At 40.6% G+C, this 25,614-nt stretch overlaps 2 protein-coding genes across 2 annotated transcripts; both read left to right on the plus strand.

The window, feature by feature from the left end:
* The first annotated feature begins 1,069 nt into the window (after positions 1-1,069).
* On the plus strand, positions 1,070-16,790 carry PWP2 (PWP2 small subunit processome component). The gene is made up of 21 exons (XM_039729414.1): positions 1,070-1,148; positions 1,275-1,387; positions 2,045-2,139; positions 2,745-2,844; positions 3,327-3,470; positions 3,884-4,019; positions 4,680-4,900; positions 5,510-5,653; positions 6,369-6,439; positions 7,128-7,264; positions 8,341-8,489; positions 9,109-9,256; positions 10,300-10,450; positions 10,792-10,972; positions 11,929-12,076; positions 12,572-12,680; positions 12,968-13,033; positions 13,179-13,397; positions 14,477-14,627; positions 15,647-15,721; positions 15,863-16,790. Exons 1-21 carry the CDS (start codon positions 1,131-1,133, stop codon positions 16,020-16,022), a joined length of 2,736 nt encoding a protein of 911 aa, XP_039585348.1. The 5' UTR covers positions 1,070-1,130; the 3' UTR covers positions 16,023-16,790.
* Positions 16,791-17,455: 665 nt separating this feature from the next.
* GATD3A (glutamine amidotransferase like class 1 domain containing 3A) lies at positions 17,456-24,856 on the plus strand. Its single transcript, XM_039729413.1, has 7 exons — positions 17,456-17,779; positions 20,362-20,414; positions 21,038-21,151; positions 21,474-21,593; positions 22,751-22,843; positions 23,160-23,316; positions 23,883-24,856. Exons 1-7 carry the CDS (start codon positions 17,471-17,473, stop codon positions 24,009-24,011), a joined length of 975 nt encoding a protein of 324 aa, XP_039585347.1. The 5' UTR covers positions 17,456-17,470; the 3' UTR covers positions 24,012-24,856.
* Positions 24,857-25,614: the final 758 nt, after the last annotated feature.

Below are 25,614 nucleotides of genomic sequence, written 5' to 3' on the forward strand. Positions count from 1 at the left end.
TCAAGAAAGGGGGATTGAGACCACCAAGGACCCCAAAGCAGCCCATGACACCTTCTGGAGCTCTCTCAGCAGGTGCTGCATGCCCCAGTCTTGATCAGAAATGAAGAATTCCCTTCCTGGGAAGGGATCTGGGTGTTCAATGCTAATCTGACTGTACATAACCTGAGGAACTTTTTTTTTTTTGTTTTATGGGCCCCCATCCCCAAAGGATTCAGACTGACCATTTCTCTGATGAAGGGACATTGAAATGCCAACACTCAAGTCCCACACTAAATCTATCAGTAGTGTCATGTTTCCACTATCTACTCTTACCTTCCCTTTATTTTCCTTATGAAGTTTCTTCGTGATATTTTTACACTTTTATTGAAAAGAATGAAACTGGCCACCAACATCCTTTCCACTGCAATAAAACTGCTTTAAAATAAACCTCTCAAATCTATACACTGGGCATTCAGTGTTGTTCCACTCTAATTACAGAATCACAGAATAATCAGGGTTGGAGTGACCCCTGGAGATCACCCAGACCAACTCCTGCCAAGGCAGGGTGACACAGGACACATCCAGGTGGGTTTGGAATGTCTCCAGAGAGGGAACTCTGTGTCCTCCCTGGGCAGCTGTTCCAGAGTTCTGCCACCATCAACATAAAGAAATTCTTCCTCATGTTAAGTTGAAACTCCTTGTGTTTTATTTTACAGCCACTGCTCCTCACTCTGATGCTGGCCACCACTGAAGAGAGTCTGGCACCATCCTCCCACACCCACCGAGGATACATGTACATGGACCGATGAGGTCTCTGAGCCCTCTCTTCTCCAGACTAAACAGGCTCAGCTCTCTCAGTCACCCCAAGGCATTTACTAAAAAGTATGAATACCGTCATATATTTACTAGAAAGAACCAGAGCTCCCCTGGCTCGTGGCGGGGGCTGAGGAGGGCGCGGAGCGGCTGAGGGTGGCGGCGGGGCCGTGCCTGAGGAAGGGAACAGGGAGCGGCGCCACGGCCCGGGAGCGGCAGCACGGACCAACCCCCTCTGCCGTCCCCTCCTTGTCTCCTCCCTGTCTCCTCCCTTCCTTCCCTTCCCCTCGTTCCCGCCCCTCGGTGCCGCAGTTCCGCGCTCCCCACGTGTGGCCGCCATGCGCTTCGCGTACCGGGTGAGCACGGGCCGGGGGGCAGCCCCCGGTCCCCAGCATCATCTCCCCATCGTCTTCCCCCGGCCCCGCCTCCCCCGATGCCCATCTCCCCAGCCCCTCTAACCCTTCCCTTTCCCCCCCTCGCAGTTCTCCGGCCTGCTGGGCACCGTGTACCGCCGCGGCAACCTCAGCTTCACCCGCGATGGCAACTCGCTGCTCAGCCCCGTCGGCAACAGGATCTCCCTCTTCGACCTCAAGAAGTGAGAGCGGCGAGGGTTGGGAAGGGCCTGGCGCTGCCAGCGCGGGGCTTTCGGGGGGAATGAAGCTCTGAGGAAGCTTTGGAGCCCCTCCCGTGGGGCTCTGTGGGATGCTCGGCCTGCCAAAACATCCTGGGAAGTGGATGCTTTGGCATTAAAAGGTGGAAGCCTGCCTGGTGGAATACCTGTCACGCTGTTGTGTGGGTACACCCGTGTGGGGAACAGCAGAGGAATTATGTAAAGGTGTATTTCAGAGGGGAAAAAAAAAGGAAAGGGAAGAAATCTGTGTTTGATTTAGTTGTATAGTTTCTTTGTGTGTTTCTGTCTTGTATATAACAAGAATTAGAGCATCGTCAGCCTTTCCTGTGTGCCAGAGTTGTGACCAATGCTCCCTGTGCCAGTCAGGACCTGGAATTATAATTCTGTTATGTGGAATTACAGACCATCCTGGACTGGAAGGATCATCGAGTCCAGCTCCTGGCCCTGCACAGAACAGCCCACCTAGCTGGCCTTCATGGGGTTGTGACAGCTAAAAAAATTTGCCAGGGTTTTACATTAAATTTTGTCTGTGGTCTTAACAAAGGTATCAAACCGTGTTTCACTGACACTGATGTCAGTGCATTCCTGTCCCCATTTTACAGTTCTGTGTTTTTGTTGCAGTAACAAGTGTGAGACGTTGCCCTTGGCTACACGGCTCAATATTGTGTGCGTGGGGCTCTCTCCAGATGGAAGCCTTGCCATTCTGATTGATGAAGGTACTTGCACAAAAAGACATCTGTTTTGTAAAAGATTTCGGTAAAAATGCAACCTTGAGGGGAGGAAATCTGTATTGTTAGGTGTTCAACCTTAACACAAAATTGGAAGTGGTCTGCTTTAAAAATTACATTAGATTTTTTGGGAAAGGTATCTTTATGTACAGAACTTAAAAATAACTTGTTTACTTGTCTCATAATTTGGACTGTATTTTTTTAAAAATAATATTAAGCATACTGTCTTGAAAAGCTTTCCCTCCTCCACTTTAAGAAAAGAAGGTTTGCTAGGGTTATGATTTCTTCGGGTACTCGATTATTTTCATGATCCTTTTTTTCTGCCCTTACAGAGGGAGCTGCCTTGCTTGTGAGTTTGATTGGGAAATGTGTGATACATCAGTTTTATTTTCACAAGCCAGTTCACAGTGTCAGCTTTTCACCTAGAATTTGGATAGTGTCTCACAAATTGGACTGTATTTTTTTAAAATAATATTAAGCACACTGTCTTGAAAAGCTTTCCCTCCTCCACTTTAAGAAAAGAAGATTTGCTAGGATTATTATTTCTTTGGGAACTCAGTTATTTTCATGATCCTTTCTTTCTGCCCTTACAGAGGGAGCTGCCTTGCTTGTGAGTTTGATTGGGAAATGTGTGATACATCAGTTTTATTTTCACAAGCCAGTTCACAGTGTCAGCTTTTCACCTGATGGCAAGTAAGTAAAGAGTGCATGCTTGGGAACAAAACAGCAGGAATTGCCCCCTAAACTAGTTGTGATTCTGAAGACATCTTAACCAATCTGGGAATGTTTCCTATTCATGAGGGGAGATTTTGAGCTGATCAGGGTCACTTTGTAAAAGTGAGAGGGGAAGAAAAGAAGGAAAGCAAAGCCTTGGAAATAGAATATCCTGGTTTGAGTGTTTGAACTTTTCCTTTTGTTTTGGGGCTTTGACAATAAGAATTTCATTATAATTCAGTGATTTTTACTGAAGGTTTTATCTTTTATAATGCTTAAGTTGGGGGATAATATCAATCTGCAAATACTTTGGTTTTTGTTCAAAAGCAATCAATTTTTATTGTTTCAGTAGTGCAGGAAACTATTATTGTATTGTTTCATTGCATTGCAGTCTGTACAGAACAATTGTTTGCTTTGTCAGCTTTGTGTGCAATTATGTCTTTTTCCCCACCTTATGCCAGGAAATTTGTGGTTACAAAAGACAATCTTGCTTACCTGTACCATGCTCCTGGGAAGAAAAGAGAATTTAATGCATTTGTTCTGGACAAAACCTACTATGGCCCATATGATGAAACAACTTGTATTGACTGGACTGATGATTCCAAGTGAGTTGTTAAACTGAAGCACTGTTTACCTGCACATGTTGATATTTAAATGCACATTGCAGTCCCATTTGCTTTCATCTGAAGTATTGTACTGGCTTCAGAAATTCTGTCCTTAATTAAAAAATACAATTAGGCAAAGCAGAAAGTATAAAAAATGGGAATCAACAATGAATTCTTGCTTGAAAATGCATAGTAATTCATAAAAGGAATGTCTTAGGAATGTGAGCAGGGTTGACCTTTTGAATGTGTTTTAACCCCTTCTACCTCTGCTACAGTCACTAGCCACAGTTTACAACACTTGTTTGTAAAATTAAAGTGCTGACTGGTGGATTTGAGCTCAGAACATTCTCCACTCGGGGAAGAGTTTTGCAGTCCAGTGTTCTCATTTTTTTTTTCTATTTTTTCTTTTGCAGATGCTTTGCAGTGGGGAGCAAGGACATGTCTACGTGGGTGTTTGGAGCAGAACGATGGGCAAACTTGATCTACTACTCTCTTGGAGGCCATAAGGATGTCATAGTAGCCTGCTTTTTTGAAGAGAACAGCCTAGATGTATGTATAATCACACAACACACTTGAATTGTAATACTAAAATAGTGGAAACAGAACCTTGACAATATCTCAGAATTTAGAAAATTCAGAAATGTCTCTTGATTGCTCTGCCATAATTACGTGTTTGAATTTGCTTGCCCAAAACATAGCTTTAAATGTGAAAAAATTGTTTAGCTTAGTAGTGTCTCTTGATTGCTTTGACATAATTACGTGTTTGAATTTGCTTACCCAAAACATTATAGCTTTAAATGTGAAAAAATTGTTTAGCTTAGTAAAGCTGTAATGCTGTGTAATGCTGACTGGTTATCAAGTTGCTTTTGGTCCTTGCAGAATTTTTCTGAGGGCAGGCAAATAATTCACCAATTCTCAGGACAAATAAAACTCCCAGTTCAAAGCACCTTGGATTCTGTCCTGAGAGTAGAATAGAATGCACACTTGCTAACCCTTCTGCAAGTCCATACTCATATTTCTGCAGAGCACAGAGCGTGGATATTGGACAATAATAATTTGTGTGTTTATATTCTAGCTGTAAAACTCCTTGGATTCTATCCTGAGAATAGAATGCACACTTGCTAACCCTTCTGCAAGTCCATACTCATATTTCTGCAGAGCACAGAGCGTGGATATTGGACAATAATAATTTGTGTGTTTATATTCTAGCTGTACACCATTAGCCAGGATGCAGCTCTGTGTGTCTGGCAGTGTGACACTGAGCTGGATGGTTTGAAGCCCATGCCCCCTAAAGATGCAGCAAAGGAAAAGAAGGCAGCAGAAGATGATGAAGAGCTGCTTGAAGAGCCAAAGGGTGAAGAAATTCATGGGAAAGCTGATCCAAGTGAACAAGAGACTAGAAATAAAGTTAAATATTCACGTGTTGCAAAGTAAGTGGTTTTCAGTTATCAAAAATTAAAGTTGTAATGGGGATTTATCGTACTGGAGTTTTTGTTTTTTTTTCATCTGTTACAACTTACCCAAAGCATTATAAAACTGTCCAGGATTTAGAAATTTACTGCAGATCCCATTTTAAATAGTTCTGGTAGAGTTCCTGTCTGTCTTACCTTGATTATATGATGGGCACTACCTTTCACCTTCAGAATAACAAGTGTAATTTTAACAATATAAGAAATACTGGATCATGGTGTGCTGTTATTTGTAACTCAGAAATTTTAAATGGGATCTTTACTACAGTACCTTCTCTAGGTCTTGAGTCTTTGGTTTCTTGCCAGAAGGGGTTGGTTGACTTCAGGAAATTACATAAAAGTGGCCATCAGCCTCTTTGATGAGCTGCTTGGAGATGCAGCTCTGACAACATCCTATTCTTCAACCTTTTTTCTTGTTTCTTGGGTGCCAGGTATTTTTTCAATAAAGAGGGAGATGACATAAAGGTGGCCATCAGCCTCTTTGGTGAGCTGCTTGGAGATGCAACAACATCTTATTGACAACATCTTGTTCTTCAACATTCACCTTTTTTCTTGTTTCTTGGGTGCCAGGTATTTTTTCAATAAAGAGGGAGATTTTAACAACCTGACAGCTGCAGCCTATCACAAGAAGACACACCTTTTAGTCACTGGTTTTGCCTCTGGAGTCTTTCACCTTCATGAGCTTCCAGATTTCAATCTGATCCATTCCTTGAGGTGAGGCATGGGGATGTCACTATATTTGGTTTGGTTTTTGTGGGGGAAGGGAATGGGTTTTTTTGTGGGAGTTTCATGTTTGTTGAGAACAAACATTGAGAACACATCATGTTAAGCAGTGAAAGGTGAATAAAAACAGCACAAAAATCTTAAAACATGACTGTCTATTTAATACTGTAATTTCTGGAAAGGCAGAACCATAAATTTATGTAATAAACATAATATAACTCCAATCCTTTTTCTGGAAAAATGAGGTCTAAACTATTCAGGAGTTCCTGATTGTTGGCTAGACTTCTTTAACTCTGTCCATTTTAATATTTTCAGTTTCTTTGTAGAAAAATATTAGCTGGAAAGTTCTGCATATGTAAAATTATCTGTAAATTGTGTCTAAGTTGAGAAATCAAATCAGATTCTTTTCCATAACTGTCAACAATTTCCATGTAGAAAAAAACCCCTATTTTATTTTCTTAAACTTGGGGAGTTTTACTCTCTTGGCAAGTACATCTTGGGGATGCAGATACTTTGCCTTCATCCTGAATAAGGGATGTTTGATGCTTTGGAATGGAACAAAGCAATGAACTTTGTGGTTTTTGATGTTACAGTGGTACAGAAGTTCAGTAAAACAATCAAACAAGTTGCTTGAACAGCGTTAATAAATATTAGACTTGAAGTTGTATCACACAAGTTTCTTTATTGGTTAATTCTCTTACTTCAGTATTTCAGACCAAAGGATAGCTTCTATTTCTATCAACTGCACTGGTGACTGGATTGCCTTTGGATGTTCAGGTTTGTCAGGTTTTTTTGATCTGTATTCATGGTAAAAATAAGAAATGTGGTGGGCATGAGGCCCAAATTCTTCTTGCTAGTTTTGACTCCACATGTTAAATAATTGATGGTCTCATATCTGTGGTGTCTAGATATAGTAAAGAAAATATCACTAATTAATCTCTCACAGAATTCTGATGATTGAGGAAAGTATTTTGCTGATACAGGAAAAATACATATTTTATATAGGAAAGCTCTTAACAGGGTTAGGGAGACTCCAGATCCCTTGTAGTTAATTTCTGCTTTCATTTTGGGGTGTTCTCTCTGCCACATGTTACCCATGGCATTTTACAAACTTGCCTGGATTTTCCAGCAATCCCACCCTGTCCATAATGGTTTGCATGAAACCCAAAATTTTACTCTTACATGCAGCCCTGCTTTTCTTTCCAGCTCATTTATTTGTTGATAGCATTGCTGTTGTAGTATTGAAAACGTTAAGCTTGTGGGGGAAGTTTTTTGGGGAAATTGCCTTGAAGTTATAAAAGGAAAAAGCTCATATTAGGGCCAACAGATGCAGAATTCAACCTGTCTGCATTAACCTTTGGGGTTTTTTTGGGTTTTTTTGGCATTGCTTGCCACTGTGTGTTTTGTGGCTTGCCTTTGCAGGGTGATGTGTTGATGGCTGTGGTTAATCCTGCTGTGCTTACAGGTCTGGGTCAGCTCCTGGTGTGGGAGTGGCAGAGCGAGTCCTACGTGCTGAAGCAGCAGGGCCATTTCAACAGCATGGTTTCCTTGGCATATTCTCCAGATGGACAGTACATAGTAACTGGAGGGGAGGATGGCAAAGTAAGTGAGGCAATATTGCTGGAATGTGAACTTTTAATCATGTACTAAGCAGCTTGACTCTCCATTTTATGCAGAAAGTTCTAACTGGTAAATATTTTTCTTACTATAAAGTCATACATTTTTATCCTCTCTTTCCTTAAATGTTTTGATTTTTCTCTCTAGAGTATATATATTTTGCTTTGCTACTACCTTTGGCTGCAAATTGCATCACTTAATGCTTTCTAGCAGGTGATTTTTTAATTATTACAGGTCCAGTCACCATAAATGCAAAAGTAATTAATTCATTAATGTTAATTTATTTATGGTCCCATGATATCTTGGGACGAATGAATGTCAGCCATCTAACTTCTTGCCCCTTTAATAATTGTTTTTTCATATTGAATTAATTTCAAATTATTTACGCAAGTGCAATTTTTTTGTTTAAATGTGCTATTCCAGAAGCTTGTTATTTAAAAGATAAGTTAACTTCTCATGGATGACTTGCATTGAAATGATAGGCTGTGTGTACAGGTATTTTTATTTTAAAAGGTGTCAAGGTGTCTTGTCACAATGTCTTGGCACATAAATGGGACAGCAGTAGTAGTTGATTTCCTATCAAAACTTTTAAATGTCAGAAAAAGATCTGCCACTTCATGGTTTCTGCCATTCCGGATGAAAATGGGCCAAAACCAAGAGGTCTCAAACTGCAGAAGGCTAAATGCATAACATTTTTGTTCAGGAAAAAAAAACCTCAAAAAATGGAATATCATCTCAATTGTAACTCCTGTAATGGCTTTAGAGTTGATTTTGAATTTGACCTTTCTTATTTGACACTATGACTTTGGAAGCTCAAGATGCTCACCAAGTGTTACATTCCTTTATTAACTTTGTTTCAACTTTGTGTGTGTCTATCTCCATTTAGAATTTTACATTTGAAATGTGTCTTAAGAGGTTTAATAAGCTCTGGCTTCTTGACTGCTGTTACTTGAAGTCTTTTATGCTGTTGCTGTGTTCTAGAATTAGGTTTTCTTTACCCTTATTTTCTCTCTTTACTGATGGTAGAGATTCTAAGAAGTCTTTTCTTGTCTGTCCTGCAGGTGAAAGTGTGGAACACTTCAAGCAGCTTTTGTTTTGTCACCTTTACAGAACACAACAGTGGTGTCACTGCTGTAACTTTCACTTCCACTGGTTATGTTGTCCTGAGTGCTTCCCTCGATGGAACAGTGCGTGCCTTTGATCTGCACAGGTAACTCTTTGTATAAAAGCTTTCATGTCTCATTTAGTCCTCAGCTTTCACACTCCCCCCAATATCCAGCAAATTGCTGATTGCTTGTTTGAAGTCTCACAAAGGTGAGCAGCATTGCCTTACTGCTTTTTGGTTCAGCCTTTAATTTTGATTTAGCCTTAGATAGTTATTATGAATGCTCTTACTCCATCCAGTTTCTGTGAAGAAAATTCTGAAAGAACTTTCCTCAAAGAAGCTGGAAATCCAGGAAAATCATTGTCTGGCCTTACTCAAATGAGGAGAAGGCACTTGCCTAACAACACTTTCCATAGTATAATACAGCTGTGCACAGAACTGGGTGTGTAAACAAGCCCATGTTTCTAAAAAATTGACACGTGGTATTTATTAGAAGAAAGCTCCTCAGAGTATGTCTCTTATTTCTGCAGAGTTTTTCATATTTCTTTTGGATTTTGCAATCATGCTGAGGCATCACATGTAATTTTAAACAAATAATATTTTTTCTGTACATAGCTTAGAAGTCTCTACAAAGCAGATGAACTCCTTTTGTAAATAAACGTGTTAAACACACATTTAAATCTACGTAAAATGTTCTCATAATTTCTTTTTGCCTCTTTAACAGGTACCGGAATTTCCGTACCTTTACATCTCCACGACCAAGTCAGTTCTCCTGTTTAGCTGTGGACTCCAGTGGTGAGATTGTGGCAGCTGGTTCCCAGGATTCCTTTGAAATATTCATCTGGTCAATGCAGAGTGGGAGGCTGCTGGATGTAAGGACCCAGAGTGTTGGGAGGGCTTGAATTTAAGGCTGTGTGGAGTGTGGTGATACTGAGCAACTTTGGGATTAGTCAGGAGGGTTTCAATACAACAGGAGTGTTTTATTATATTTATATTCAAAAACTGGAGCTACATTATGTTGCTCTCAGCATTTTTTTAAAATTATTTATTGCATGGAGCTCACCCTGAATTTGTGTGGGAAATAGTTTTTAAAATTTTTGAGTAATGAGCTCTTTCTTGTGATGAAGTAACACCAGTGTTGCTGAGCTAACACGTGGGCGTGAAACTCTTTCCCTCCTTGTCCAGAGATGTTATTTTCCACATATTTTCTGCAGATAATGAAGAATTTGTAGTTGTTGTATTAAAACTGATACAGATTTCATGAAGGGTTTTGGTGGAGCAGAGCAGGAGCATGATTTTTCATTTATTTTTTCAATTTTTAAACATTCCTGTACATCTTGTACAAGTAGAAGAGCTCAGTGATTCACATATTTATTTTGGCCCAGCCATGGCATACAGATCACTTCAGTAACTCAGGATATACTTGATTGGATCTCTAGAGATTTGAGTTAAGTTTCTTTCCTTGATTTTTTTTTTTTGAGGAGTAGGAACTCCACGAAATGAAAATCTCTGTTACTCTTTTTCTCAGTATTTTTATTTTTGTTTTTTTATTCTGAAGTGTTACCAGCTGTAGGAGATACTGAATTCTCAGAGTAGTGGCTTGGTTTTTCACAATTGGTCTGATTGCTTTGAAAGGAGGGAGGAAAATGGCACACTACATCCCTAAACATGTGCATAGGAGTGGTTGTAGATGCCTATGTAGTGAATTTTTTACAGGGAATTTTTTTAAAACTTGTGAAAATGAAAAGTTGAGATTCAGTGGTGTATATCATGCCCTGTGTCCAAAAATTATCTCAGATGTGTGTGGAAAAGTCAGGCGTGGTTTATTGGCTGTATCTGGAGTTTACTGAATACAGACTACACAGATTTCAGTTTCTTTCACCTAATTCCAGGTTATTTTTTCTTCTCTTTCTAGGTCTTAGCAGGTCATGAGGGTCCCGTGAGCAGCTTGTCCTTTAATCCAATGAGGTGTGTTCTAGCCAGTGCCTCTTGGGATAAGACTGTAAAATTATGGGATATGTTGGACAGCTGGAGAACTAAGGAGACATTTATAATTAACTCAGATGGTAATTTTTGTTTCATTTCTCATCTTTTATCAAATATAAAAGTACTATGTAAAATATGTTAATAACAACAGAACATGTCAAATACAGAGAGACTCAGTCATGGAAATGGAAGTCAGAAGTTCAGATACTTCACTCTTGTGCTTGTTAACAGTGCAATAAATACTTTAATTGTAGCTCAGCTTTATAATTACCTAAACATTTGTATGTTGTCCACAGGAAAAAGTACAGCCATGCTTTTTGCTCTTAAACTTTTTCTAATAGCTAAGATCCTAGAAAAATTAAGGGTTTTTTCTTAGAAAAGCATCTGCCTACATTTTTAACTGTTACTAAATTTTTTGCAGTTCTTGTTGTTGCCTTCCGTCCCGATGGCAAGGAGCTGGCAGTTGCTGCTTTGAATGGCCAGATAACTTTTTGGGATCATGAAAATGCAGTGCAGACTGGCTCCATTGAGGGCAGGCACGATCTCCAGATGGGGAGGAAGGAGCTGGATAAAATAACTGCCAAGCAGGCAGCCAAGGGCAAGTACGTCCAGGGGCTGCAGTGACAGGAGGGTGCCACGCTGGGTTTCTTTGGAGTTGTTTTTCCATTTGTTTTCTACATGAAGAGTGCAGAGTGCATCTGTTGTTCAGATATTCCTGATTCTGATGCTGGATTTTAAAAGCCTGCCTGACATCTAGATGCCTCCTTTTTGTAGTTGGCTGTGTTCTCTCACTGGTCAGCATCATTCTGAGCACGTGTTCTTTCTCCTCTCTTAGGAACCTGGGTTTCTAACAGATGAGAAATATTAATAATATCTCTCTTAATATTAAGTTTCTCAGGCCAAGGTGTTAATTTGCTGTGGGTTAGGTTTTTAGTAGATATATTTCTACAGAAATACTAGTATACAATCATTAGTATGTAGAAACTATTACATTTTTTAAAGAAGGTAATTAAAGTATGGGGTTTATTACCTATTGCTACGCATGTGAAGTAACATTTAAAGGCAATTTAAATTTATGTGCAGTCAAAAAGTATCCTAGAGAAATGTTTTATTCTCCTCTTTTCCCCCTTTTTTTATATTGCTTCCACTCAAAATAATAATTAAAAAAAAACCAACAACAACAAAAAAAACCAACCCAAACAAACAAAGGAAAGAAAAAAAAACAACAACAAAAAAAATCCCCCAAAAAACCCAATAACTTTTTGGAAAAAAGCAGTATTTTTTTGCTGGTGACCTCTAAACCATGTCTTTCAAACATGCCTGAGCTGTGACTCAGATTCAGACGTATGGAAGTATTTCATAAAGCTGTTAAGTTCTAAATTGTCTGTGATTCATAGTAAAGCACCAGTAGTAAATGTGTGTGTGAAGTACATACCTTGTGAATGAAATCTCCATTTTTACCGTGGAGTGGTTATTTTCTGAGTCTTCACATTGTACTTGTGTCTTCTAGCTCAGATGTGGCAGTGAAATTAAACTGCTTTCTCTTTTTCTTTACCAGATCTTTTACAACTCTGTGCTATTCAGCAGATGGTCAGTCTATTCTGGCAGGTGGATTGTCAAAATTTGTCTGTATATATAATGTCAAGGAACAGATTCTTATGAAAAAATTCGAAATTTCGTGCAACCATTCTTTAGATGCAATGGAGGTATGTGAACACAGGAGTCTTTTTTTAATTTCCTCACCCTACAAGACTTTGGTTTTGATATAACATCTCATTAAGAGTGATTCATGAATGTTTCTTAAAGAATGGGTTTATTTTTGTGCAGGAGAGGGGGAAGGAAATATTCCTCTAGGAACAGAATGAATTTCTGAAACTCTTCCCAGCTTTGTAGTGTGCTTGTATTGAATGGGCAGAACTTTCAAGGGTACTGAGTTAATTTGCACTAGACTTAAAATGGAAGTAAAAATTTAAATTGCCCACATTTTGTACTAAGCTAACTTCCCAGGTGTCAGTTTGTGTTAGCAAAGAAATTAAGGATTTTTTTTGTGGACAGAGAACAACATTATTGACCTTTATAAACTCTGTTCCTGAATATTGCCAAATGCCAAATTAAATTCCATGTGAAAGCACAGTCTAAACTGAGCTCTGCTGTTTGAGAAGAGATTCAGTGCAGTGAATGCAACTTGCATGTTTTTCCAGGAGTACTTAGATCGGAGAAAAATGACTGAATTTGGCAGCATGGCTCTGATTGATGAAGGTGGTGGAGCTGATGAAGGTGTTGCCATCCCTCTTCCTGGAGTAAAAAGAGGTATGGCTTTGGCTTTTTTCTCTTTGTTTCTACTTCTGTGTGCACTGGAACTTTTGAAAGGTTTTACTTGTTTTGCTCAGTTTTAACATCAGGGTTACAAAATTTGGTCCCACCACTTAAGCTGTAGCATCTCTTGGACATGGACTGTGCCTTCCCTACCCAGTCTTTAATTCTGCCAGGTTTTACCATGCTGCACATTATTTAATGATAACATCATAGTCAGAGTTGATAACTAGACTGTGAACTTGTGGTGAATCTGTTAAATCATTTCCAAATTTCTCTTTTAGGTGACATGAGCTATCGACACTTTAAACCAGAAATAAGGGTGACTTGTGTGCGATTCTGTCCTACAGGTTAGTATCAACAGTTAATTTAGGATTTTTTTTAATTCCATATAAAACATGTGAAAGAATAGAGTACTGGAGGATTATCATTACCCTTCTGTTTCCATTCTAGAACACCCCTCTTTGTTGTTAAATATTGTTACTTCTCTTCTAGGACGAAGCTGGGCAGCCACCACCACAGAGGGTCTCCTGCTCTACTCACTGGACTCTGGGCTAATTTTTGATCCTTTTGAGCTGGATATTGATGTCACACCCAGCAATATCCACAAAACACTGAGTCAGAAGGAATACACTATGGCTATTGTCATGGCCTTCAAGCTGAATGAAAAGAAATTAATTCAGGAGGTGATAGAGGCTGTCCCTAGCAGTGAAGGTGAGTGGATCTGCCATGAAACTGGGCTGAGCTAGCTGTTAACAGACACGTGCGAGCCAAGACAAGTTGGGGTGTAAAGGCAGACTTTTTAGTGTTAATTTAAGCTTTAATTTTACCCATCTTTACTTCATGCTCATTTAGTGACTTCTCAGCATGGAATTTGATCAGGCCTAGAGGTGCAGGCAGAGGTTTTGGATGTCATTTCTCAGAAGCAGCTGATGTTGGAGGGGCACATCATGTTTAACCTGAGTTAATCACACACTGTGCCTGTGTGATGGAGACCATTAACCAGTAGCAAGGATGTAATCAGCAGTTTGAGGAAAGTGATGAATCTTGTTTGTTGAGTACTTGTGGCACCACAGAGGAATACTGTGCCTAGTTCTGGGATTGACAGCACAAGAAAATACATTGATACTCCAGAATATCTGGTGGAGAGCTTAGAAAATGATTGGCAGGCTGGAGTACAACTGAGGAGAGGCTGTTAACAGAATGATTGTGTGCCTTTTTTTAAGCAAAAGCTGGTTTTGAGAGTGTATTATATATAATGAAGTCATTTAGTTATATGTGAGATTATTTTGGATGCTTCTAAATTGTTTTTTTGTGCTGTTGCTAACAGTATTCAGATGCTTCCTGTGTGGGCAGGTGACTTTGCTGTCTTTTCAAGTATCACTGCCTCTGATTGTCATGCATAACTAGTTGCACTGAATACAGAAATTTAGGTGAGGTCAGGGGCAACAACAATAAAGTCTGTTACTTTAGAAAAGAGGAGAAAAGGATGGAAGTAAAAATTCTGAAGGAGAGCTGCTGGGGAGAGTAGTCTGCTAGGAGGAATAGTTTGGAGAGGGAGGATTTCTTGCTTTTAAATGCAGTAGTGTTTGGAAGGTTCAAAGGAGGAACATTTGTCCCCTGAGAGACTGTGGTACAGTACCCTGAAATACAGCACTAAATACCCACCACTTGCCAAAATGTTGCTTTCTTCTCCTTCCCCCTGTGCTTTCCTGTGGTCTCTTTCATGTTATTCCAAATAGTAACTCAACTCCATTGAATGTTTATGGGCTTTTTTTTTCCTTTTTGCACAGTTGATGTTGTCTGCTCATCACTGCCAGACCTGTATGTGGAGAAGTTACTGGAGTTCCTGGCCTCTGCATTTGAGACCTCTTGTCACTTGGAGTTCTATCTTATTTGGGCTCATAAGTTGCTTATGCTGCATGGACAGAAGCTGAAAACAAGGTGAGATCCCACGAAAGTCAAAATGCTGTCAAGGATGTTAAAATTAAAGACCTGTTAGTTTAAGGCTTTTACTTAACGTTTACTGACATTCTAGATAATGCATGCGCTACAGTTAGAACACTTCAGTTTTACAACTTCTGTATGATAAAAGTTACAGTTTGGAGTTGTTTCTAAAGGTCTAAAAAGATTTTAAAAAGTGTGTCTGACAGAATTGAAGTATGTTACTGGATTTGTGAAGATACATTGCAGAAATATTTTTCAAATACAACAGGTAAAGCTTGAGTTGCTTAGACAATAACTGCATAACAATTTCAAGAGTGATAATAAGATTTTGGCAGTTGTGTTTTTAAACAGTTAATGCATCTTAAATGTAACTGAAAGGATATGTGCAGCTATTGATTACATTTTTACAGACCTAGCTTGTCACTATAGCTAGTAGTGCTCTGCCTCCCTACAGAGTACTTCAGAACTACATGGGGCTGGTCAGTTCAGCCCACCCCTAATATGGAATTTTTAGACTTCTAGGAACAGACAAATTTACAAATTTAAAATGGGCTGAGAGGTAATTTGAGGAGTCCTGCAATTTAAAAAATAGTGCATTGTGTAACTCTTCCCTTGCTTCCACATGGGCATTAATGTTTTAGTTACTGAAACGACTGGAACAAAATGTCTGCTTTTGTTCCTGCTAAAGTAGAAGAGGACAATTTAAAACAAACTCTCCCTTGTTCAGAAAGTCTTGTAGTGAAAGGAACTGTCATTGCTGCAGCAAGCAGAATTAGCTCTTCAAGATGCACTTGGACATTAGAAAAACTATTTCTCACAATATATTATTTGTATTGTGTGTAATCAATTACACTCAATACAAGTCAAAAGCAGAGAGCTTATGTTTCTTTAAGATTATCTTAAAAAGTTGGCATTGAAGTTGTATGCTTGTTAGAATCTTGAGAGCATAGGAAAGTTCTAGATTTCCATATGTAAACATGAACTGCACTGCAAATTGCATGTTTTCTCCACCCAAGGTCAGTGAAGCTGCTCCCTGTGATTCAGTTCCTTCAGAAGAGCATCCAGCGTCACTTCGAAGATGTTTCAAAACTGTATGTATTGTTACATTTGAAATCAAAAACCTGGAGTGGTTTGGGGGATGGCAGTGTGCTGTTAAAACTTTTGAGACAGCCTTCTTTTAGAGTTGTTTTTATTTTAGGAGGAAAACAACGTTTTCCTATTTATTTTTACAGCTGTGAGTGGAACATTTACAACATCAAATACGCCTTGGCCATTTCACAGCAGCGGGGCATGAAACGTCCAGCAGAGGAAACACCAGGGGATGAAGAGGAATTGGATTCTGACAGTGATTATCTTGTGCAAGAAGCTCATAAGGATAATTTGAGTTCTTAGTTACTCCTTGTGAGAGGGAGAAAACCTCAGTCAGTATTTTATGCAGTGGTATTCACTGAGAATGAGTGGCCCTCATAGTGGCATCAGTTCCTAGCAGTGTGATGGAGTTCCATGGGGGGTAGTGATGGAAATGTAGGATATGCCATGGATGGCACTTGGCCTGTTTCCTGTACCATTTGGCTGTAAACTAGACAGCACTGATTCTTTGATCAACTGATTTATTTTTTTAAATAATTGCCAATCTCAATTAAGAAAACATGTTCTTGGTGAAGTTAGAAGTACAACAGGGGAGGAGTTTATTCTTCATTAAAAATACCTTGCACAGTAACTATTGTGAATTTTGTAGTGCAGGCTTATCCTACGCTGGACTCTGAATTTTAAAAAGGATAGAAAAAAATTCTTAATTGGAAATGTACTGGTCTCAACTTGTTTTAAATATTGTTTTATTTGGATTTAATATGTACATATTTCTGTAACACTGTTTTCTTAGTTCTGTAACCTCCAAACCTGATGAGATTTCAATAATGAGGAGAAATGAGGACCCATAGCAGCAGCTATTGGAAAAAATTTATGGGGCTTTACAGCTTGTGTGGAGGTTTGCTTGACAGCCTTGAGATACTGTAGTGAAAATTTGTTTGGACATTACCAACTCAACAATGTAACTTAAACTGTAAGAGAATGTGTTACAAATGTCATGGCTTGTTTTATTTTTTTGAGTTTTTGAATTGTTTTTCTTTTTTTGATGAAAGCCCTTTTGTGTCTTTTTTTTTTTAAATGTTTATTAACACATTAAAACCTGAAACTTTTGATTCTCACTGTTTTTGTGAGTTGATGGGAGAACTGGCTAATAAGAGTGGGGACTTGAATACAAAGAATTGGGTCTGTCCTTGTAATGCTTCCAAGCTGCTGAAAGGGCTTTGTTAATGAAGATACTGCAAATATGACCAATGATGCAGAATTTATTTTCTCAGCATATTCTGCTCTTCGGGATTTGTCTTCTGGTCACTTTTCACTGTTGGAGTAGAGGAGAGGTATAAATATTAAAGATAACTGCAATGAGGTGTGCCCTCATCTCCTCCAGGCTGAACAGACCCAGTGCTCTCCACACGGCTTCTCCTCAAGGCCTTCACCATCTTCATTGCCTGCCTCTGGACACTCTGTGATAGTTTTAACACCTTTCCTTTCAGCCTTTCATTCTCCAGTCTGTCCGTATTTCCAGGATTGTCCCATCGCAGGAGCAGAATCCAGCACTTTCCCAATGTTCAAACATGGTGATTGCCCATCTGTCTGATTCATCAAGGTCTCTGCACGCCCTCCGTGCCCTCCAAGGACCCAACAACTCCTCCCATCTTTGTACCGTCCGCCAACTTGCTTATTTTCCCCCCGTAACTTCCGCACCGTTATCTTTTTACCCTCAGTCCTGTTCCCACCGCTGCCATTCCCGATAAATGCGGGTCGGGAACAAGGCCCTGAGGTGGCCCCTCCCCGCCTCCAGGGGGCGTCGCCGCCGGCGCCGCCAAGGGCGCAGCGGCCTCGGGGCGCGGCCATCCCGCTTCCCGTGGGTCCCGGCTCCTCTGTTCCGCTTCCCGGCTCCTCCGCTCCCCTTCCCGGCTCCTCCGCCGCCGCCGCCCCCGCCCTCAGCCATGCTGGCCTCCCGAGGCCCGGCCCTGTGCACCGCGCTGCGGCGAGCAGCGCCCGGCGGCCTCGCTTCCTTGCACTCCTCCGCTCGGCGCTGCCGCGCCGCCCGCGTCGCTGTGGTGAGTAATGGAGGAGCGCGGGGACCGGGGCAGCGCTGAGGAGGAGCGTTTGGTTTTTTGTTTGTTTGTTTGTTTTTCCGCTGTCTGGCTCTCCACAGCCACCCTCGGCCCTGCAGCTGAGGTCGCTCCCACAGTGGGGCCGGCGCAGGGGAGGGCTCGCAGGGGCGGCGGCCTGGGAAAGCCTCGCCTGGTGGCTGCGACAGCTGGAAGCGCTGGAGAGAACGCTGAATTTGAGGAGAAAAGGCTGCTTGCAGTTCAGAAACTTGGAGGAAGCTAGACCAGGAGTGGGAAACATGTAAAAACTGGCGTCTGTATAGTTGTTGGCCTGGAGTTGATTTAGGAGGAAGCACAGAATGGTCAGGCTGGAAGGGAGCACGGTGGGTCACAGCTCCGACCTCCTGCTCAAGCAGGGCCAGCCCAGAGCACTGGCACAGGATTGTATCTAGACCTGGAGTATCTTCAGTGAAGGACACTCCATACCCTCCTTGTCAGTCTGTCCCAGTGCCCCATCACTGCACAGGAAAGAAATTCTTCTCATGTTCAGGTGGAACTTTCTTTGCGTTAGTTTATGCCCATTCTTCTTGTCCCATTGCTGCGCACCTCCAAGCAGAGCCTGGTCCATCCTCTGACACCCCCCATTTAGATATTTGTACACATTAATGAAGGCTCAGCCATCTCTTCTTGAAGCTGAGCAGCTCCCTCAGCCTTTCCTTGCAAGAGAGATTGCTCAGTGCCTCGCTCATCCTCACTGCCCTCCACTGAACCCACTCCAGGAGCTCCATGTCTCCTTTGTACTGTGGAACCCAGGAGGATTTGACTTGAAATAGTTTGTGGTGTTACTGGGTGAGGTTCTGGCAGTGAATATATTTAGCCTGGGTTACGCTTTTTGGCAGGAAGGGGGTAAAACATGTTACAAGCACAGAAGAAAGCAAGGAGGTAGCTACAGATTGCTGAAGAAAAATAAAGGCTGTAGATGGTGTCCCAAAGGGATACACAGCTTTGGAACTCAGTGGGCAGTCTTTGAAGCTTGAGCTTTGCATGGTCTAGACAGCATTAAACATAAAAGAATAAGAAGGCATTACCTGCATAAAGAAATCTGTTTGGGGCAGAACTGGTTTGGGAATGGGCAGAATGTTGGTACAAATGGCTAAAAAATAACCCAACAGGAATGCTGTCATTTTAGCAAGTCACAGCATTTTAAATAGAGCTGGGAAAATAATTGTGATTTTTTACATTAGCAATGAAAATTTTTGACTGTGGTAAAAAACAGATTTGTTATCAAGCAGGTACTGAGATAACAGAATAGTTCATATACAGAAGAGTTTACAATAATCATGTTACAGTATCTTGGTTTCACTGAGTTTAAAAAAAAAATTAGAAGTGTTGCTCACAGAACATAATCTTAGCACAGTTGCTTGTCTGTTTCTTCACTCTAAATGAAAGATAAAACAAAAAGTTATGAAGTAAAAGACAGCTCTTAAACATCAGAAGAAGATTAACATGGACAGAAAAACATTAATGTTTCTTGCTCATTGGTGAAGTGATGGTGATATTTGGTGAAGTGCTGCCCATGATAGCAGACACCTGAGTACTGTGACCTGAAAGTCCCTTCAAGTCTAACATTACTTAATAAGACTTTTACAGTTGTGAGTTTCCTTTCAGTTGTGAGTTTCTGTTCATGTGTCTGTGTTTAAGAGCTCAAGCTTGAAAAAAAACTGAGGGAAAACCAGGAAGGAAGGGATTAAAGTAAAACAAAAAATTAATAAAAAGAGAAAAGGAAATTGACTTCCTAATTTGTTTTTTTCCTGTCAGAAGAAAGAACCAAACAAAAATCCCTGAAAGAGTTTATCTATATACTTTCAGGAACTATATAAACCTTTAGATTTTTTTGTTTTGTTTCATTCTTACAATGGCTTTTAGAAAAAAAAAGCTTTTTTATCCTTCTGCTTCGTTAGATTCTCCACCCACACGAGGGTAGCTGACTGCTTTGTGCTTTTTGTTCTCTGGTGTGTATAAACAAATTAAAAGTATTATTTCCACATAGTTAAAGAGAAGTATGGCTAACATGGCATAATTCTATTACTGCATTAAAAGTGATTTAGCTGTTGATGCAGATGCTCAGGTAAAATACAGCAACAAGTAAAATAGTTTATTTTAAGTGCCACCTCAGAGTGCATTTCTGTCCCTCTTTGGGTGGATGTGCCCCTGGATGAGGAAGTGTTTCACATGGATGTGGACACTACATAAGAAAGATGAATGACACTCAGAACAACCCACTGTGTGCACCATAAAAACATTCCTAAGGGTAACTTGTCAGTTTATTAACTGTGGCATAAGTGTATCAGCCAGGAAATAAATAGTGGTTATTCCTGAGCCCTGTGGTGGGTTGCTATAAATAGGAAATGCCAGTTCTGCAGTGTGTCAAGTGGTGACACCAGTGCTAATAGCATGGTGTTCACTGGCAGAGTAAGAGCTTGCTTTTAAATTGTTGTTTGTTAACTTTTTTTATAAATCTTACCTTGTGAAAGATCCTGTGGGGAGTTTTGTGTCACCTGCAGTACTCTGTTATCTTCTCACTGCAGGTCCTGTCTGGCTGTGGTGTCTATGATGGCACAGAAATCCACGAGGCATCAGCGTAAGTTGCTTTTTGGGACTGTGGGCTCCACAAAAGTCTCCATTACATTGCAGCAGGTTGTTTAATTTTGTTTTGCTGTTTCTGGCTGTCAGAATTACCCTGAGAGATGAATGATGAAGCTCTCTCACAGTTTTCTCACAGCCTGATTGTGAGCTCAGGCTGCATTCTTGTAGAACTCAGATGTGGCACTGTGCATGTGATGCCAGAACAATGAATCTGAGAGAGACCCTTCAGAAACAGGAATTCAGAGTTCCAGATTCAATCTCAGGAGAGTCGAATACAGACTTAATTTCAGAACCACTTGAGTTTCTGTTCCTGGGGCTAAATCCAACAGCAGAATTGTTAATGCTTAAGTGGAATGAACTCTTTACTGTGAATTAATAAGAGATGTGTCATCTAGACCTAGATTAAATGTTAATACTATGTTAATTGTGAGGTTCTTCCATAACACCTGGGGACTTGGAGAAAGGAAGCTTTTGTTTGTTCCTGGTTGCCTGCTTTGGTAGGATGTGTGTTTTTCCTCATCTTTCAGAGTCAGTTGGTGGGATATTTGTAGCAGGTTTAGGGGTCAGATAAAGCCTCTCCCTTAAAGTTTTTTGTCTGTTTTATCTTCATGTTTGTAGTGTCCTGGTTCACCTGAGCCGTGGGGGAGCAGAGGTTCAGATGTATGCTCCAGATGTCCCTCAGATGCATGTCATTGACCACAGTAAAGGACAACCAGCTGAAGCTGAGTCAAGGTAAGTCTGTGATGTGTTAGGCTTTCTTCAGATGCAGCAGCCTGTAATGGCTCTTGTAGCACTTGGCTGAATGCCTGCAGTAGCTTTATGCCAGCTGTGGTGGTTTTCTTGGAGAGAAGATATTACATGAGTGTTCTGGACTTGATTATGTACAGTCTGTCAGTGCCTGTGTTTCCCAGCAGTAGCATTTCAGAACCATCAATAGCCTCAGTTACTAAATACCAGTGTTCTTGAGTCCTCCCCTTCCTCTCCCTCTGCAAAACATTCTGTTCTGTGTGGAAATGCTTGACTGATCACATTGTTTTATTTCTGGTTCTTCAAGGAACGTTTTAGTGGAATCTGCCAGAATTGCTCGTGGTAAAATCTCAAGCCTGGCTAAGCTCACTACAGCAGACCACGATGCTGTGATATTCCCCGGTGGATTCGGAGCTGCCAAAAACTTGTGAGTGCCAACTAAGCATCAGATTCCTCAACTAAATGTTCATAATTAACTATGCATAATCAGCCTGGCAAAGAGAAGGCTTTGGGGTGGTCTAATTGCAGCCTTTCAGTACCTGAAGGAAACGTGCAGAAAAGATGGAAAGAGACTTTTTACAAGGGTCTGGTGTGATGGTACAAGGGGCAATGGCTTCAAACTAAAATAGAGTAGTTTTAGATGAGACACTAAGAGCAGCTGCTTGCTGTAGGGATGGTGAGGCAATGGAACAGGTTGTCCAGAGAAGCTGTGTATGCCCTTTGCCTGGCAATGTTTAAAGCCAGGTTGGAAGTAGCTTGGAGCAACCTGGCCTAGAGGGGGTTGTCCCTGCTTATGGTGAGGGGTTGGAATGAGATGATCTGGAAGGTCTCTTCCAGCACAAATCACTCTGTCATTCTATGAACTAAGAATCACACAATGGAATCCATAAATGGTCTTATTTACTACATATGTCACTCCTAATTAATAAGGATAACTCCTTTCAAAGTCTTGTCTTGTTTTAAATTCTCTGAACAATGTTGATGGGAACTCAAGAGTTTAGATAATGCATAAGAAGTCCTTTTTCTTTCCCCTAGTGGTGTTTCTTTTTGGGTCTGAGGGAGGTGAAGGTAAAACTTCACCTTTGGTTTCAGGTGCTAGTGTTATTATTCTGTTTCTTCTCCTCTGCCTACCAAAAATACCCTGTTGCTTTATCATTATAAAACAACAGCTGACTCAGAGAAAAAAGGAAACAAAAAGTGTTAGCCATGTGGAATACTGATTATCTTGCTGTTGAGATGCTTTTTTGTTGGCTTGGAGAAACATGAATGTTACTTCCCTTTTCTTACATATTTTTCTTCTTTGAAAAGATTGCTGTTCAACTTCTCAGTAATCCTAGAAAGCTGATTTGATGATTCTCATTTTAAGATGTTTTTCTTAAGTAAGGAACTTTCTGGCAGACCAAAGCCTTAGAAAAGAGACATTTTGGTTGAAGCATTGATGGTCATGTACCGAGTGTTTTTAACAAATTTTTTAATAGCTGTTAAGTTTGGTATGACCCTTTGGAGCCAGTTTCACAGCAGATAGGGAAATACCTCTGTTTGTAGGTTGAAACTGAGCTTTGTGTAAGTTTCTTGTTGTGACAGATCTACCTTTGCTGTTGATGGGAAGGATTGCAAGGTGAACAGAGAAGTTGAGCGAGTCCTGAAAGACTTCCACAAAGCAGGCAAACCTATTGGGTACGTATGTGAGTTGGATGGCATTTGTTTGAAAGTGTGAGCATGGAGACAACCTGTGTCTTGTTGAAGTGTGCAGCTGTTGTTGTTGGAACTGGAAAAAGGATCTTCTGTTTTGTATCATTTGCAGCTTATTTTTTATATTTGTTTTTCGAGATTTGTGTGTGTTAGTGTTTGTCAAAGGAGAAGCTGGGGAAATGCTGGGAGGAAGTTGTCTTGTGCTGTATCTCAGGCTGTGTGCATTTGAGTCTTGTCAGTTGTGAGCAAGTTCTGGAATAGTGGTGTTGTAGAATTGCTCTCACAGTTCCTTCTGTTGCAGCCTGTGCTGCATTTCCCCAGTGCTGGCAGCCAAGGTGCTCTCTGGTGCTGAGGTAACTGTGGGCCACGAAGAAGAGGAAGGGGGCAAGTGGCCTTATGCTGGGACTGCAGGAGCCATCAAAGAGCTGGGAGCAAAACACTGTGTGAAAGAAGTAACCATATCCTTTCCTGGTAATTTCCATGTTGGGAGACAGTTCAGAAATGTGTCATTAAAGGAATGAACACGTGTAAAATCAGTGTTTTCTACCTAGAGTTTCATGGGAACATGTAGCAGATAGCAGTGGTGCAGTGCAGGATTAGAAACTCTTCTGTACACAGCTGTGTAACTACACACTGTGAGTTAGAAGTTGTCCTCAGTCAGCTCCCTTGGGCATCCAGTAATAAACCAAGTGCTTCATGAATTTGTTCATAAAACTGGTCAGTTCTCTTTGAGATTTGTATTCTTTTCCTGAAGTCTTATGCTGCAGACTGTACTCAGAGACATGCTACTACCATCAGTGAATTTTGTAGGTTTTCTTGTGTTTCTGGGTGTTTCCACAGGTTTCTCATGCAATATTTGTATTTCTGGCAAAAATACCTTGTCATAGCTGTCTTTACAGCTGGATGATATAACATATCTTGGAGGAAGTTTTTATAGGGTAGTGGAGCTGTGAGGTTTTCTCAGTGCTGCTTCATTTTGCAGGCAGTATCTGCAAGTGCTGTGTTTTCCTTAACTCCTTTTTACGAAGCTCATGTGGATACAAAAAATAAGGTGGTGACCACCCCAGCATTTATGTGTGAAACAGCATTACACCATATCTTTGATGGCATTGGGGCAATGGTAAAGAATGTGCTAAAATTAACTGGCAAATAAAATCAGAAATGTTTAAATTTAGGGTGTAGTATCAAACACATCATGGACCAATGGAGACCTTTGCACCTGCTTGTCCTGCTCACACTCTAGTGAATGCTGATACAAAGCTGATTGATTCCCAGCTGCAGGATTTTCCATGCCTTTTTGAGAGAGGAGCATTGCAGAGGTCAAGGAGCCTGGCCTGACACGGAGGATTTTCTTGAGCTTTTCCATCTGGAGAGAGCTGACTGGATGTGTTCTGAAACAAAGTCTTCCCAACACACCAATATCAAACCAGTTTTAAGGGGCAAAAGAGACTCAAGGCCCTTTCAGAAGCTGAGGGCAGATGTGTTGTAGGGATTTGGCACATGGCATCATATTTAGTGGATGAAGAATGGGAGTAGAGAGGAATGAATGCATGATTCAAGGTGCCTAAGCTCAGGCCTGTGTCTGGGATCTAACCAGGGTCATCTCTTGAGGGCAAAGACATCTTCCACATCTTAATTTAACTTGGTGTTAATGAAAAGATTTTGTTTCATTTTCAAAGAATCCTACTTTCACAAAGTCATTCTGAACACCAATCAGCAGCAGGACACAACTGCCACAACAGCAGCACTTCAAAAAACTCATCCATTGGCCCATTATAGTTTTAAAAGTTCTGGAAATGAAGAAGAAAATAATATCCGCTGACGTGACGCACAAGTCCTAAGGACAGCACCCTCTTAAAGCTGTTGTATGACAAGTAGTGAAAAAACAATCTCAAATTATCCTAACTTCCCCTGCTTTAGGACAATAAAGCTTTCTCTAAAGAAGTATTATTGAATGTCTGGAATAATGATGTATAAATAAATTAATTTCTGCCTTTATCTTTGTCCTTTCACTTTTGTTTGGGAGCTGCCTTTGATAACTTACACTGGTTGGTACATTTTAGCAGTTTTTCTGCTTTACAGTTCACCAATTTTGTACATTTTTTCCATATGGAATCCAGCAGAATCTTCTCCACCTCTTCCAAGTTTTTTGTCACCTTTTTACTGAGCAGGATGCAACATTTGTCAAATTCAAACAAACAAAAAAGCAAAATTACATCCCTTACCTTGGATTAAAGTTTCTCTTCCATGAGAGACTTGCTGAATTGGACCCATATTTTCATGGGAGAATTGCATGCTTCATAAATTAATGTACCAGCCTTAGACTGAGTTGGTGTATGGCAAATGCCATTTGTGGCTGAACACTTGCCAGGGAGTGTGGGGTGACATTTTTTTGGGGGGTGAGTGAAGAGAAGCCTTGAGTGTGAGTGTTCAGGAAATAAGCATTTTTGCTTCTGGAGCCTCCTAATGATTAATTTTTTGTCACTAAAACAAAAAAAAAATGACATCTGGACTTAGAAGATTTGGATTTGTACTTCAGTGCTGGCACTGTTTTCTTGGGGGATTTCAGAGATTGCCTGAGCAGATCACCAGCTCCAGGGAGGTTACAAAGGAATCATGCACAGACACAAAGTCATTGTGGAAGTAGGCATGGTTCATAAAGTGGATTTTGGTCATTCTCTGAAACTTTTTTTTGCTTATGCACAAATTCTTCATGCAATTTTCAGTATCAAGTTGTTAAGAAACAGAATTAAAAC

This window comes from Passer montanus, unplaced genomic scaffold, assembly GCF_014805655.1.
Source record: "Passer montanus isolate IOZ18808 unplaced genomic scaffold, ASM1480565v1 scaffold69, whole genome shotgun sequence".
NCBI lineage: Eukaryota > Metazoa > Chordata > Aves > Passeriformes > Passeridae > Passer > Passer montanus.